General features: G+C 51.4%; 1 protein-coding gene across 2 annotated transcripts; it reads right to left on the bottom strand.

The window, feature by feature from the left end:
• Positions 1-3,584: 3,584 nt before the first annotated feature.
• Positions 3,585-13,068, bottom strand: Polm (DNA polymerase mu). Of its 2 annotated transcripts, none has more exons than XM_055624040.1 (11): positions 12,686-13,068; positions 11,460-11,640; positions 10,950-11,048; positions 10,660-10,830; positions 9,980-10,051; positions 7,312-7,432; positions 5,887-6,019; positions 5,647-5,749; positions 5,301-5,546; positions 5,130-5,213; positions 3,585-4,766 (listed from the first exon to the last, which is right to left on the bottom strand). In XM_055624040.1, exons 1-11 carry the CDS (start codon positions 12,871-12,873, stop codon positions 4,683-4,685), a joined length of 1,482 nt encoding a protein of 493 aa, XP_055480015.1. In that variant the 5' UTR covers positions 12,874-13,068; the 3' UTR covers positions 3,585-4,682. The 2 variants fall into 2 exon arrangements, with proteins under 2 accessions (XP_055480015.1, XP_055480014.1); XM_055624039.1 differs by having other exon boundaries at positions 3,585-4,769; positions 12,686-13,066.
• Positions 13,069-15,581: the final 2,513 nt, after the last annotated feature.

The raw sequence follows: 15,581 nt of genomic DNA, 5'->3' as shown, positions 1-15,581 counted from the left end.
CTGGGATGACCCTGAAAGATGCTGACAAAGGGAAATCTTCATAGTGGGCAGAACTTGGGACAGTATACATGGTCATACATTTTGTTTGGAAGGAGAAATGGCCAGATGTGGGATTGTTCACTGACTCATGGGCTATAGCTAATGGATGAATTGGATGGTCAGGAACTTGAAAAGATCATGATTGGAAAATCAGTGAGAAAGACATCTGTGAAAGCATGTGGATAGGCTATCTCTAAATGGCTGAAGGATGTGAAGATACTTGTGTGCCCTATAAATGCTCATCACGAGGTGGCTTCAGCTGAGGAGGAGTTCAGGAATCAAGTCGCTAGGGTGACCCATTCTGTGGGTGACCCATTCTCAGGTGTGGTGGATTGAATGAAAATAAATGGCCCCCATGTGCCCAAAAGGAGTGGCACTATTAGGAGGCAGAGCCTTGTTGGAGTAGGCTCCTTAGTAACATACTTATTAAGGAAGTATGTTACTGGGGGTGGGCTTTGAGGTTTCAGATGCTCAAGCCATCTGAATCACTCTGTGTCACTCTCTTCCTGCTGCCTGCCAGTCCAGATGCAGAACTCTCAGTGCCCTCTCTAGCCCTATATTTGCCTGTATGCTGTTATGCTTCCTGCTGTGATGACGGTGGACTAAACCTCTGAACTGTAACTCAGCCCCAATTAAATGTTTTCCTTTATAAGAGCTGCCATGGTTATTGTGTCTCTTCACTGCTGTAGACCCTGACTAAGCCATCCTGTCATTGTCCAATGGACCCATGAAGAACAAATTGGCCATGGTGGGAGAGATAAGGGTTATGCATGAGCTCAACAATATTGATTGCCACTCGCCAAGGCCAACCTGGCTCCAGCTGCTGTTGAATGCCAGATCTGCTAAGACCAGCACTGAGCCTCAGATGTGTCATTCCTCTGGGTGCTTGCCAGCAATCTGGCAGCAGGTTGACTACATCGGACCACTTGCTCCTATAAAGAACAACGCTTTATCATTACTGGAGTACATACTTATTCTAGTTAGGAATTTTGCCGTTCCCGCATGTAAGGCTTCTGATCAAAATACTATCTGTGGACTTACAGAATGCCTTATCCACCATCAGGGCCTTCCACACAGCATTGTTTCTGATTGAAGAACTCACTTCATAACCAGAGAACTGCGACAGTAGGTTCACAATCATGGAATCCATTGGTCTTACCCTGTTCCCCACCATCCTGAAGCAACTGCCTGATAGAAATATGGAATGGCCTTTTGAAGACACAGTTACAATGCTAAATAGGTGGCAGCGGCCTGAAGGGCTGGGGCAGGGTTCTCCAGAAGGCAGTGTGTGCTTTGAGCCAGCATCCAATATCTGGTACAGTTTCTCTCATAGCCAGGACCCATGGGTCCAGGATCAAGGGGTGAAAAGGGGAATAGTTCCGCTCACTATCACCCTTAGTGACCCAAGAGGAACATTTTTCTTCTTGTTCCCATGACCTTAAGTTCTGCTGTCCTAGAAGTTTGGGTTCCTGAGAGTAAATGCTCCTCCCAGAAGCCACAACAAATGTTCTGTTGAACTGCAAGCTCAGACTTCCCATCCACTTTGGGCTTTTAATGGCCTTTAAGCCAACAGGCTAAGTAAGAAAGGAATTAACATTTTTAGGAGGGGTGATTGATCCAGATTACTACGGGGACATTGGATTGCTTCTCCACACTGGAGTAAGAAGGATTACGCCTGGAGTCTCTTGGAGCTACCTTGCCCAGTGATGAATGTTGATGAGAAACTATAACAACCTAATCCAGGCAGGATGACAAAGGGCACAGAGCCCTCAGGAATGAAGTTAGGGTCACTCCTCCAGAAAAAGATCCATGACCCGCTGGGGCTCTTGCTGAAGATGGAGGAAATATAGGGCAGTATTTACTATTAAATACATTAGTAGTTATAAATACCGGCTAAGTCCACGTGCCAGTTGCAGAAATGAGGGTTCTGACTGACTTGAGCGCTTCTGTTATATTTTATTAAGAATGTGTTTGTACAGGTGCTTGTGTTCTCTTTTATCATGCAATGTAACATCAATTAAGAGTATCAGTGGTTATATTTAAGTTGTGAGATGCCAAAAGGCTCCTGAAGGGACACTGACATCTATTCTACAATTCATAGTGTGTCTACAGTTGCATAAGGACTAGTTCCGTCATGTTCGGTACAGCTATGACAGGGTTAACTATATACTGCGTTTATAATTGTACCTGAGAGAGCTACACTACGTTAGGCGTAATTATGACCTGGTGGTTGTTTTCACTTGGAAACGTGAGATATTCACGCCAGGTTAACAGGGAGGGGTGAACTTGTGACAGCTGCTCTTGGTTGTTACCTCACGACAGCTGGAACCAACCAAAACCCACGCAGCTGGGTAGGTACCCCATGAGGGATTTTTTTTTTCCCTTAATTTCATCATTTTAAGTGGGAAGAACATTTGTAATTGCAGATCTTTCGAGGTAGAAAAAACCACCTTTAAGCTGGGCCACCTTCTGTCGGCAGCCTGTGTAAAGGGCATGGATGAGGCCTCTTGCTTTGCCTTCTTGCTCTCATCCTTGCTGGAAAGTCTGCTCCTTCATTGGCATTTGAGCCTACTTCTTTGGGATTCCAGCATATACTGAAGACCAGATGAGACATCCAGCCTCATGGACTGAACAATTGTGGATTCTTGGATCTTCCATTGGTAGAGAGTCATGTTAGACAAGCTGAACCACAATCTGAAAACCATTCTAATAAATAAAATATATTTATACATATATGAAATATATATATATATATTATTGGAATATATTCTGTTCCTCTTACAGAACCCTAATATGCTATATAATCCAATAATCCTATGCCTAGGTATTTACCCAAAAGAAATGAAAATGTGATGTTTAATATTGTCAACTTGACAGGATCTAGACTCACCTAGAAGACAAGCCTCCAGGTGTGCCTGTGAGGGATCCTATTGTTCAGGTTCACTGAGGTGGGCAGGCCCACCCTGAGTGTGGGTGGCACTCTTCTGCCCACTAGGGCATAGAGACTATCTGAGCATGCACATCCATGCCTGCGTCCTGGCCAAGGAGACAATGTGCCCAGCTCCCTCAAGCTCCATCTTTCCAGGCCATGATGGACTGAACCTGAAACTCTGAGCCGTAATAGAACCTTTCTCCCTTAAGTTCCTTTTGTCAGGGTTCTTTACCCCAGCAGCACAAAAAGTAACTAGTACAGCACTAGTCACACTTAGACGCGTGCCCACAGCAGCTCTCCTTACAATCACTAAGCCATCGTAAACCTTCAGGGGCCAAGCGGACAGTGGGCACCCACAGCATGTAGCTTAGCAGGAGACTAAGCTTGATCTGTGTAACAACCACAGGGACCTCAAAGCATTTGCTAAGGGAGAGGCCACCAACAGCTTACATAGTTTAGTCGCACAGACAAAGCCAAATGCGCGGGTTGGGGTACGGGAGCCTGTCACCAATAACAGTATGATATAAGGCAATGTTCTGGGGGACAGAGCTGTTGTGTCCGGATGGTGCAGAAGTGGCCGTTCTCTGCGTGTGTGCAGTAAAACTCACAATACTATAATCCAAAAGAATGCATTTTATTGAATGTTAATCTTTAAAATACTTGTTCATGTGGTGACTGATGTAGGAGGCCCTCATCTGTGAGGTCCTGAAGAAGGCAGCAACAGTGGGTAAACAGTGAAGTAAGGGAAGCTCCTTCGAAGCCCTTGGTGCTTTGGGATATGAGGACTGTGTGATGAACCTACCGTAGGGCTTCTGGCCCCAGAGGTGAAAGAGTTGGTCACACAGAGTCTGCAAACACGGGAGTGAGCTGGGAAAGTGTGGAGGAGGCATAGCTGGGGGAATACAGCCGAGATGGAAAGAAGTGACAGAAATGCCAGAGCCACAGGCCTGCACGAGACTACAGGCTTGGGACCACTCGGTTGCTGCCCACTGATCTTGCTGAGATTCAGTATTTCTGCCAGGCTGGGCTGCGCCAGTCTCTGTCCTAGGAACCAGCCCTCCCAGCATGCACTGCTGGGGCTGTGGGTAGGCAGTGCAGGCTCTGCCCGGGCTGGATTGTGAGGGGGTCAACAGCTTAGAGTGGGAGAGGCATGTGGAGCCCTGATTCCGGAGCTGCGCTGCTTACGAAGCCTGGCACAGGCCGGTACCCAGCTCTGCGGGTGGGGTGTCCACGGACAGCCCCAGCACTGGAGGTTTCTGTCCTGGGCCACCTCCTTCTCCACATACCGTGGCACAGCACTCAGTCAGACTTCCAGCTTCTGTGCAACACCTCACAGCCAGAATTACTTTCCATATTTGCTCAAGCCGAGGGCAGGGACATGGGTCTCTTTTCTGGCACACTGAATGGGGTACTCTGCAGCGGACACAGCAACCACAGCTGGGCCAGTCTAATGCTCATGGCAGACCAGGACGCTGTCATAGTTGCATGATGTACGGACTGCTCAGAATCTCTGGCTCTGAGGAGTGTGGAGGCTGAAAGTTGAGTTGACTCAGGGTCACACCTTGCCAATGGGCCCGCAGGTGAAAACTCCATAGGCACCAGTGAGGCCATGGGGTGGCAGTACGCATTCTGTCCAGAAACATCCCTGTCAAGCATGAAGCAGCCCCTCTTTTTTTTGCAGATGGGTGTGTGTAGCAGCCAGTAGGCAGGATCAGGCATTTCTCTGCTCTGGAGGAATGTACTTGAGGCCCAGAAATCTGAAAATGTCTTCCTCAGAAGTCGCATGGAAAAATGTCTTCTGTAAGGAATAGGAACATTAGTGATTTGGGCCCATACTATGCTTCCATGCAGTGTAGCTGGGCCCAGGCCATGCTTCCATGCAGTGTAGCTGGGGCCATGCCATCCTATGATACAGTGTCACTAGGGCTATGCCATGCTATGATACAGTGTCGCTGGGGCCAGGCCATGCTATGATACAGTGTCACTAGGGCCATGCCATGCTATGATACAGTGTAGCTGGGGCCAGGCCATGGTACTGTGCGTAAGTGGGAATCATGTCGTGCTACCTGGCAGTGTATAACACCTTTGTGGACAATCGAATTGTGGACCAGATTCGGGTTATGGAAACCGTTGCTTACCCTAGTTCCTGGCAACTTACCCGCCCAGGATCAAACAGCCCATGGCTATTCAGCCGCAGCCCCTTCTCTCGCCAGCTGAAGCGCCGTAGCTCCCGCTCAAAAAGCTGGGGAGAGAGGGAAGGAATAACTGCCCTTAGCAGGGCTGGCCCGCCCTAGGCCCAGCCCCTCCCCTCCCACCCAGGGACCCTTACCTGGGAGCCAGTCCAGCCAAGAAGAGCAAAGGGGAACTGGCTGCTGGGGGTGACCACAAGGTCTACCCTCACAGCTTTCTGCGTTGGGCTGGGACGCAGGGCCTCCTCTAGAGCTGCCTGTGGAGGTTGCGGCAAGCACAAGATGCAGAAACTCCTCTCAAAAGCATCCATGGTATAGTTCTTTGACAGAAGGTGGGCAGAGTCTCCTAAGTGGCTGCGGTGGTACTGGTGATACAGGACAAGCCCCTGGGGGAGGGGAGGAAGGTGTGGCCTGGTGTGCCGTGGTTCTGGGAGGGCAGAAGGCTGGTCACTGGTCACTCCTGGGTCAGGCACTGGAGGCCCTCACCTGGCCCTGTAGGTAGCTCACCACCCTCGGCAGCAGCCCCACTTCTTGGCCCTCCTCAGGGTGTGTGATAAGGAAGTCCACATCATGACCTTGTAACTTCCCCCTGAAAAAGACAGTTTGATTCTCTGGTTTCGGCACAACGCCATGTTCCCTTCAGTGGCTGTCTATAACTCAAGTCCCTACCTTCTACCTTAGGGAGGAGGCTGGGGTATACTCAGAAGGTATGGTGGGCTCTCTTACCTCCGGAAACCGCCGGTCAGTGTGACAGTGGCTTCAGGCAGGGTCTGTCTCACGGCTGCCTCTACCAACCGTTGCAGAGCCTCGGCCTCAGCTCGCCCAACTGGAGTGCTCAGGTCCTGGTAATACTGGAGCCCTGTGGACAGAACAGCCTGTCTTCCCCAGGAAGCCCCCTGACCCCCAGCACACAGCAGCCAGCACTGCCGAGCTGATGGATGGCGCTGGAGCAGCAATCCTACAAATGCTCCACTTCTCCTGTTAAACTTAAAGTCTTATTTTGCGATAACTGATTCACATGACACGTAGATGAAGAAAACAAGATCCCTATGCCCTTTGCCCAACTCCCCCCCCCCACACACACACAGAATATCTTATAAAACTACAGTGAGTGAGTTTGAGACCAACATGGTCTATAGATAGAGTTTCAGGACAGCCGGGGCTACCCACCAGCGAGCTGGGGCGGAGTTTGTTGAACACGTGCCTTGGAAGGCCCTACATTCAATCCCCAACACTACAACAAAACAAACAAAAACAATTCTTGCACAGAACTACATGGGACAAGGAAGTCAACACAGGCACAGGCAAGATGCGGCCGGCTTCTTTAGGGTTTCAGATTCTCCATTAGTCAAAGGCAGCCAAAAGACGGTAAAAGGATGTGAGGAAGACGGGTTTGCTACTAGCCGCCTCTCCCTTGGCCTATTCAGTCTTCTTGCCCACCAAAGGGCACCACAGTGGCCTCCACGCTCAGTTAAGGAGGTTTAAGCATGAGGAACAGCAACACCTAGCACAGAGCAAGCCATCAGTAAAGGGTGCTAGCCACCCTGTCAACCCTGCCCTGGGGAGAGGCAACTGAAGCAGGCAGCACCCTGCGGGGGCCACGGTGCCCTCGACGGGCTCTCTAGCCAAGACCACTAGCAGGCTACACAGACAGGATGTCTGCTCCTCACCCATTTGCAGAGGCACCCAGGAATTTCATGCTACCACTTCTCTGTGTCTTCTACAGAAGGTGACTACGACTCACAGAGGTTAGTCTTAAAGCCATGGTCACATACCCAGCAATTAGGAGTGGATTCAAACCGGGCGCAACAAACCCAAGGTTTATTATTTTCACTCATGGTGGCACCTGAACCACAAAACCACGCACACCAGGCACATTGGACAGGAAGTCCAAACCAAGGCCATCCCTAACACAAACCGAAATCAAGCAGGAAGAAACATGAGGCCCAGATGCCATGGCAATGCCATGACAACAGTCACTGTGAAAGGGCCATGGTAGACCCTGGCTACAGGAGGAATCCACAGGGAGCCCGTCTCATTACTACCAGAACCCTGCTGCACCACCTGATCCCTGCACTCAGGTAATCAGCATGTCCCACACCAGAGCCTCATTGTGTGGCTTCCAGGTCCAGGAAGCTCTGGGAAGTTTACCTGCTTTCTGCTGCTGAGTCAGTCTCTGGGGCTGCTCTCTGAGCTCATCCAGGGTTCGCAGTCCTTCCTGGTACCACCGGTCGGCAGTCTTCACCCCAACCCCGAAGACCTGGGTGAAGAGCTATGTGGAAGAAGAAGGAATGGATGGGTCAGGAGAAAGTCCCCAGAAGATGCCCCTGAGGGCGTTGCCTTCGTCCCCAATGCCACAGGACAAGGACTCAACCCTGGAGTGTGGCCTGCTTGAACCGCTCTCACAGGGGACTGAACCCACAAACCCTGAGAGTAGCTCTACTAGGGACAGCATGCTTCTGCTCCTCAACTACTAAAAAACTTCAGTAAGCCCTCTTCAGCCCTGTATAAAAGGTCTGTCTCCTTAACACACAGGCCCAGCCTGTGCTTACAACGGACTCAAAAGGCTCACCAGGTTTTTAGTTCCCTGGGAAAACCTGCAGCTGGAACTTACTTGCGGATTCTCTTCAGCAGCAAAACTGAGGAAGTGAATAAAGGATTGATTTCAACAGAAACACTGGAGGCCTGACCAGTATCTACCACAGCAGCTGTGGAAAACTTGCTCTCACAGGTTTCAAATGCCAAATGGTCCACAGAGCTCTAGATTGAGTGTGTGGCCTGCCTTGGGCCAACCACTCAGAGGCTCTCCTGAGGGATTCTGGAATGAGCCTAAGGGCAGCCCCCACAGTTATAGAAGCTGTATACACAGAGCATTCCCTTCCTTGGCTATGTCTCCTAGCAGCAGAATGTGTCAAAGAGGACAGAGGCCAGGAGCAGCCATGCGTGCCTGTGATCCCAGCCCTCAGGTGACAGGTGCAGGAAGATCACGAATTCTAGGGCAGCCTTGAATTATAAGCAAGACCCTGATCACAAACAAACAAAATGGAGCTGCCTTGGAGCAGAGGCAAAAAGGGAAGTCTCAGCCCTGTTCTCCCTGACTCTCTGAACTCAGTGCAAGAGAGACCACTGTCACTGCAATCAACAGAACCTGACTTTCAAAATCTGGTACTAGCTGGGCAGTGGTGGCACACACCTCTGATCCCAGCACTAGGGAGGCACAGGAAGCCAGAGCTCTGAGTTTGAGACCAGCCTTGTTTACAAAGTGAGTTCCAGTGCAGCCAGGGCTACACAGAGAAACCCTGTCTCAAAACACAAAACAGCAACAAAAACCTGATACGAGGGCTGGAGGGCTGGCTCAGTGGTTAAGATCAAGTACTACTACTTATGCAGAGGATTTGAGTTTAAATCCGAGCACTCATGTCAGGTAGCTTGCAGCTGCCTGTCTCCAGGGATGCCACCTGTGCCCACCTCAGATCTGACATGACTTGATCATGGCAGTGCCTTCTGGTATCTCAGCATGTGGGAGGTGAAGGCAGGAGAAAGGTGGCCTCAGCTACAGAGTGTGGTCCAGCCCAGACCAGGCTGTGTGAGATGCAGTCCTCCAAAACCACAAACAACCCCTGCAAGTTATCCTCCAAGCTTCACACATGTGCCATGGTAGGCTTTCCTCCAAATAAATAAACTAAATTTAAAAAATTAAATATAAAAATGAGTTGAGATAACAACTATATTATTTATTTTTAAAGTGGGAGAGAGGGCCTTGGGCCTATAATCTCAGCACTTGGGAAGCAGAAGCAGGGGCCTACTCTCCGTTTGAGGCCAGCCTCTGCTTCAGTATGAGAAAGTCTCAAACCTACTCTGAAACAAAAGAAAACAAACAAACAAAAAATACTTCTAATTACTAAGATAAATTCCTGCTGGCATGGATGTTTTCTAGGTCTTTCGGGTCCTCAAGAGGCAGAATGGAGAAGAGACACCTCCAACATCTTACAATGATTCCCTCTCTTCTGCCCAGGAAACCCTCATTGGGGCTGGGGCTGATGGAGAACCCATTCCTTTACTTATGCCAAATCAAGGCCAGCCCAGCTCGGGCCCCATGTCTGATCTACCCACCATGGCCACAGCCAGGCCTCTTGGCTAGAGGACTCTTTTTCCAAGCCCTCCCTGCCACTCTGACAGTACTCTGTACAGTGTCCCACAATACCATGAGCCTCCCAGGAGGCCACAATTCACGGCCACAAATCTCAGGCCACTGACACGACAATCTCCAGCTTAAAAAGGAGAGGCAGAAGGTGTCAGAGCAGAGCACCCAGGTGGCCTCCACATAAGGTTCGCAGTGAGTAGGCACAGAGGTGGGTCTATGGAGACGGGCAGGCCCACACACACACACCCTACTGAACATATTTGTTCAGTGAGCTCATTATTTTTGTTGCTGGTTTTTTGTTTTTTAGGACAGAGTTTCTCTGTGTAGCCTTGGCTGTCCTGGACTCACTTTGTAGACCAGCCTGGCCTCAAACTCAGAGATCCACCTGCCCCTGCCTCCAAGTACTATGATTAAAGGGGTGTGTCACCATGCCTGGCTCAGTGTGCGCTTTAATACATACTCAGGAAACCGGAGGGTGCTGAGTGATGTAGAAATTTCCCTATACTCAAAACAGGCTCTGTCTGCATGTCTCCATTTGGCAGCCTGCTGCCTATCAGGTGTCAAGTTAGCTGCCATTCCTTAGTGACCTTCTATGATCCCAGGACTGGGTGAAAAGGCCTTTGCTGGCTGCTTGCTCATGTTGTGGTCCTAGCTGTCTCCTCCCTCAACACGCACCTTCATGGTCTGGTACCTTTCTGAGCATCGGACTTGCTCCACCTCCTCACACGTTCCACGTTCCAGCAATTCCTGGGACAGGAGACAAAACAAAACTCTGAGGCCAAGGCCGTTCTGTCTGTACCCTGAAGAGAGGGGGTCTGTGGTGTCAGGAGAAATGGAGACTGCCCAGGGAGGTAACCAGAGCTGCACGGCACAGCTGCTGGGGCAGCAGGGGCTCCTGCCATAAAGCTCTCCAGGGCTGGAACTACAACAGTCAGCGGGATCTGTTACATGGCTCACTCCTCAGGCGAGTCCCAGGACACACCACTGTTTACCCTTAGCAACATGTATGGCAGCCTTTGCCACTATGGGTTCTTGAAGGAAAAGTATCCAAAAGGTCGGTTCAATGTTGGGTCCTCAAAAAAAAAAAACAAACATTTCAGGTGGTGCTTTCTTTCACTACCCCAGACACCTTGGGACCCCTAACGACACCAATGCCAGCAGCAACCTCCCCCGAGCTTACTCATCTACCCTAGGGCAGAGGAACAACCCACATCCCAGGAATCTGTGCTGAGGATAGCTACTGTGGCCTCACAGCAGCACCCTGTGCACCTACATATGGCTCTGAACCAAGTCTCCTGCTGTTCCACCAGCCCCAGGGCTCCCCACTCCACGCACTCACCGTGAGAAGCACCTACCTGGACTACTCTAGAGGAATGCTCTCCAAAGTGAGGCAGCCCCTGCAGCTGGCTCAGGGATGTGACAGGGCAGGAAAGGGACTTGAGCAGCGAGGCTGCTCTGGAGAAGGCGAGAAGTCGGCCCTCGTTGCCTTCAAAACCTGCTGCCTCTGCCAGTGTCTCCAGAGCCTCCTGTAGGGAGGGCCCTTGGTTAGGGTCCCAGGCGCCTTGCCTCAACCTTTTAGCCACACACCAGCTATACCCATGTCCCCATTCTCCAGGGCGGGAATCCGCTCACAGATGCAGCTTACTGAAAGGGTGGTGTTGTGGTGTGTGAGAGGTGTGGGGCGCTGACAGGCATACGGAGGCATCGTCACTGAGCTTAGGGGCTCCTTCCTGGGTTCAGCTACCTGCAAAAGGGTAAGACACGGGTCATCATGAAGCTGCAGCACTGGCATGTACTCTACCCCTCAACTCTGTAGATGTGGACTAGGGACTAAGGTCTCCAAAGTCAGGGAGCTTGCCTCCTGTCTCCTAGCGGCCTGGCTCCAGAGCATCCCAAGGACGGGCTACTGGCAACTCAGTTCATCCCAAGTACTTGCTGAGGAAGAAACTCCTAAATATACTAAAAGTAAGTAGGTCAATGGTTAGAGCAGAAGGTGGGATGGTCCAGCCCCCCAAATCCCTGCTGTGGCCTCTCTTGGTTTTCCAGGGCCTTCTGCAGTCTTGGGAGAGCCTTCACTCTCCACCTCCTCCTGAGGACACTGAAGACCTGCTATCCAGTCATCTGTCCCAGCTGAGCTAGTCCTTCACTAGCTCACCTCCAGGCGGTGCCGGCCCTCCTCAGGAACAGGCTGCCCAGCTGCCATGCTCTCTGTAAACCAGCTGATGTCCAGCAGAGCTGGCTGGGGACAGCTTGAGAGAAGAGCATCCATGTTCTTCCGCCAGCAGATGGCCTCCTGGGCTGAGGTCTGCTCCATCACCACATGCGTCACCTCTGAGCTGGGGGGACAGGAGGAGAATGAAACCCAGCTGCTCTGCTGCTCACCCCACAGTGCCCACTGCACTGTGACTGCCCTGTGGTCTGCCAGAAAGCCCTCTGTGAAGGACAAACACCTCTCCACTCTTCCCAACTGGCCTAGCTCCAGCCACACTCACAGGCCGGTTTGACTTGTAAACCTGTCTGTCACCCTGTGCTTCAGGCCAAGGGGTGACTTAGGGGCCAGGGTTCTGATCTCAGTGCCAACGGCTGTTTGGAGACTTGCTGAGTGGGCCAGGCTGGCCTGGAACTCTGGCACCTTTGCACCGCATCCCAGGATCACAGGCAGGCGTGACACTCTGCTAGGATTTTGAGACAGGAGAGTCTTGCCCTATTTATTCAAACCCAAGCAGGCCAACTTGCTGCATGTCCATAGGAAAGCATGGCATCTGTATTTCCTTTACATTGGAGCAATCCAACACAAGCGATCTTGTCAGGCTGTCGTAAAAACGTGGAGTCATGTGCAATCCAAATTGTTACCTCCACTCTTAAGTGAATCTGATGCACTAGTCTTTAGGGATGTTTCATTATTGGGGGAAGGGGCTGGGAGTGGGAGGCGTTGCAAACAAACCAGTTAGCTACAAGGATACAGGCTCCAAGTTCCTTTATTATTCCGTTGCCCTGGTATGTTCTCTACAGGAGCTGGTTGGTGACTAAGGCAAACTCAGGACATCCTTAACCGCTGGCTTCACTGGGAGGGAGGGCAGCTAGCAAATATTGCTCACTCAATACTTTTCCTCTAAGAAGCTCTTTAAGAAGCCTCTCATTTGATGGCATCCTTTCAAAAAGAGGAACTCCGGGTTGGAGAACCGTACCGCAACCGCGAAGTACCAACTGGCTTGGAACCCAAAGCCACAGGTGCCGCCTGCCGTCTCGGCCAGCTGCGCGCCCTCCCCCGCCGTGGGCCACAGTAGGTCCGTACACTGGGGTGACGGGCATAATTATACCAGCCCCCCACCCCCCAAGGCTGGCGTCCCGCCACCATGGGCCCCCGCGGGAGCCGCACACCTGTAGGCATCCAGGACGCGGAAGCCTTTGGAGCGCGCCAGGCGCGTGAGGAAGGCCCGGCGGCTGCGGCCCATGCGCGGCTCGGCCAGGTAGATGGCCACACTCGGGAAGCGCGCCGGCGGCGGCGCGGAGGAGGCAGCGGCGCTGTGTGGGGACCCGGCACGCACTCGCCGTCGCTTGGGAAGCATCTGGGCACCGACTCAGGAGGCAGGCCGAACTGGGCGGACGAGGTCAGGAAACGGGGCGGAAGGACGGCGAGGAAGCGTGCGGCGGGAGGAAGGGGGGTCTAATTTACCGCCGGAGGGTGGGCGGGGCTCTATGCAAATGACGCCCTCTGGGCTGGTTTGGGCTCCACCCCTAGGACCCCAGCTTTATGCAAACGACACCCGAGGACTGGGCTTCTATTTGAACTACGCCTGCGGAAAGCCCCGTCGGTTTCGCAGACCCTGGAGGAAAATAAGCGAGGGTCCGTGGGCGGGGCTTCGCCTCCGCCTGGGCGGGCAATTTTCTTCCCTCGGGGGCGGGGTCCAGCCGTCTCGCCCCTGTCCCCACCCCGGGGGCGGGGCCTCGGCTCTTCCTAGACCGCAGGCCAAGTCCTGGCCCATCCCTCAGCTGCCTGCGCTGGTGACGCTACGCCTGCGCGGCGTCCCCTGGGTAGGCACAGGGTCGCCGATTCCCGGTCTGCGAGTGAGCTGGTGCAGTGTGGGTTTTCCAATGTAACGGTATTAGAACAGCTGGCCGTCCATTTGGAAAAAAATCGAAATTGACCACGTCCCTGCTTAACATCAAGTAAATTCCGTACACATCAAACATTTAAATCTGAAAAAAGAAACCAAAACTGTACTTGCAGGCACTCGATTTTTTTTTTTCATCTTAAAAAACTATTTATCAGATTTATTTATTTTTATTTTATGTGTGTACGTGTTTTGCTTGCATGTGTATCTATGGACTACGTGCATTCCTAGTGCCCACTGAGTGAGAAGATGGTGTCATATCCTTGAAATTGGAGTGTGAGCCTCTGCTCCTGTGAACGCTGGGAACCTAACTCAGGTCCTCTGCGAGAGCAACCAGTACTCTTAACCTCTAAGCCATCCCTCTACTCCGTTAAAAAAAAGTTTTTAAAAAGTTATGTGCTGACCGTCTGCCTGGATGTGTGTGTGTGTATAATATGTGTATACATACACACATATCTGCACTACGTGTATACCTCGTGCTGGTGGAAATATGAAGAGCGTGAACTCCTTGAACTGGAATTAGGGATGACCGGGAACGGAACCCAGGCCCTCTGCAAGAGCAGCAAGTGCTTTTAACTGGTGAGCCATCTCTCCAGTCCCATTGATATATTTCTGTGATCTACTTAGCACAACCAACTTGGTAATACTGGAGGAAAAGAGTACGTGGAAACATGCATAAATTAAAACTTTGGGCTACAAGGCGGTGTACTGTGGGGCCTGGGAGCCATGCAGCTGGGGGAAGCTGCTCTGAAGCAAGAGTGAGGTCAAGGGGTGTCCAAACCCTGAACATCTCATCTTAAGACTGATAGGAGTAGGACCCTTCCCTCTCTGCCCTGGGCCTGCATGTCCCAGTGCACAGAGCCTCACACCCCCACCTCTGCCATCCTTGAGGTGGTCACTTAGCCTGGCGGCCAGGTCACAGGTTAAACTTCCTCTCTCCTTCTAAGGTCATGTCCAGCAAGCACCTGGAATTCCTCTTCATGCAAATATGGCATTCCCAGCCTCTTGCCCTGGCCGGAGGCATAGTCCCTACTGACTCCCCAAAGGTTCACATAGCCTTCGTTCCCCTTAGTTCAATGGGCTGCATCACTGAAGCTGTCTCCTGAGAAGGCTGTTTTTCACATACTCACTGACTGAGATTCTGTGTTGCACCACCCTCCTTGAGCCCTATTCAAAAGGAGCCTGGACACCCCAAGTGGAAAGACATGGGGCTACAGCATACCTCTGTACTGTCTGTACCCCAAGCTGAGAATGGAGGGCCTCCACTTGGAGGTAATTTGGGCTAGCTGTGTGTTGAGTACTGGCTGTGCTATATGTGTCTGTGTGCCTCTAAGTGTCCCGGAACAGACTACAGAGCAGGTGTGTAATCCTGTGAGGGGCGGGGAAGGGGAGGGACCTCTCCTGGAATGCTGAGGGCCCCTGTTTGAGACTGTCCTGGCCCTGGAAACAGCTTTTGCAGCAGGGCTAGCAGTAAGATGCATAGTTAGTTACCTTGAAGGTCCAGGCCCCAGTGTGATTGAGATGTTGTAATGGGAGTTTTGGGCTCTTTGTAAACTCAGTTATGTTGTGTAAATACGTTTTCGTTTTAATCCCAAGCGTGGGATTTTAGTTGGGCTATAGTTTGTCCACATCTGTTAATTGTCTTCTTCGTGGTGTGGCTGAAAGAACCCACTGACCCTAAATAGCTGGGAGAAGTAAAGGGGTCTGTGCTCCCTCTCCCCACTAACCTTCTCTCTCCTAAGTAGGGTTGGGAGGTTGGAAGGGAGGTTGAGGCCTAAACACCCCAAAATAAGTAGAGTTTTAAAAACAAGAACTACAGGAGGTGCTTGAATGCAGTTGCCCTTCCTAGAGGGCAGTCCTTGAACTGTAGCAAAGACTCCTCAGAATAAATACTTCCGATTCACATATGAACGTCACCTTTAGGTCTCATTCCTCAGTTGATTTAGTTGCCCCGTGCAGCTCTACTGTGGTAGGAAAGTAGTGAGAGGTTAGTCTGGGAAGGGGAAGGCCTGCCTCAGGGGCAGTAGTGAGGCATGCCACCTCCTCTGTGTGGATCTATTTTTAGTGCCTTTAAGATAAAAGGTGTATGTGGACAATAGCCCGGATGAGTCTAGAGAGCCTTAATGCCAAGCAGGAAGAACCATGCCATGTAGGATCCCTCT

Source organism: Psammomys obesus, unplaced genomic scaffold, assembly GCF_907164565.1.
Source record: "Psammomys obesus unplaced genomic scaffold, mPsaObe1.curated_primary_1811, whole genome shotgun sequence".
Lineage (NCBI taxonomy): Eukaryota > Metazoa > Chordata > Mammalia > Rodentia > Muridae > Psammomys > Psammomys obesus.
The sequence above is the reverse complement of the archived record's forward strand: the minus strand, read 5'-3'. Positions and strand labels throughout refer to the sequence as shown.

Coding starts and splice junctions, on each gene's coding strand:
- Polm (XM_055624039.1), bottom strand. CDS start 12,873: ATGCTTCCCAAGCGACGGCGAGTGCGTGCCGGGTCCCCACACAGCGCC. Junction 10,052..10,659: donor ATTCCTCTAGAGTAGTCCAG/GTAGGTGCTTCT, acceptor CTCCTGTCCCAG/GAATTGCTGGAACGTGGAAC. Junction 5,547..5,646: donor TGAGCTACCTACAGGGCCAG/GTGAGGGCCTCC, acceptor CCCCTCCCCCAG/GGGCTTGTCCTGTATCACCA.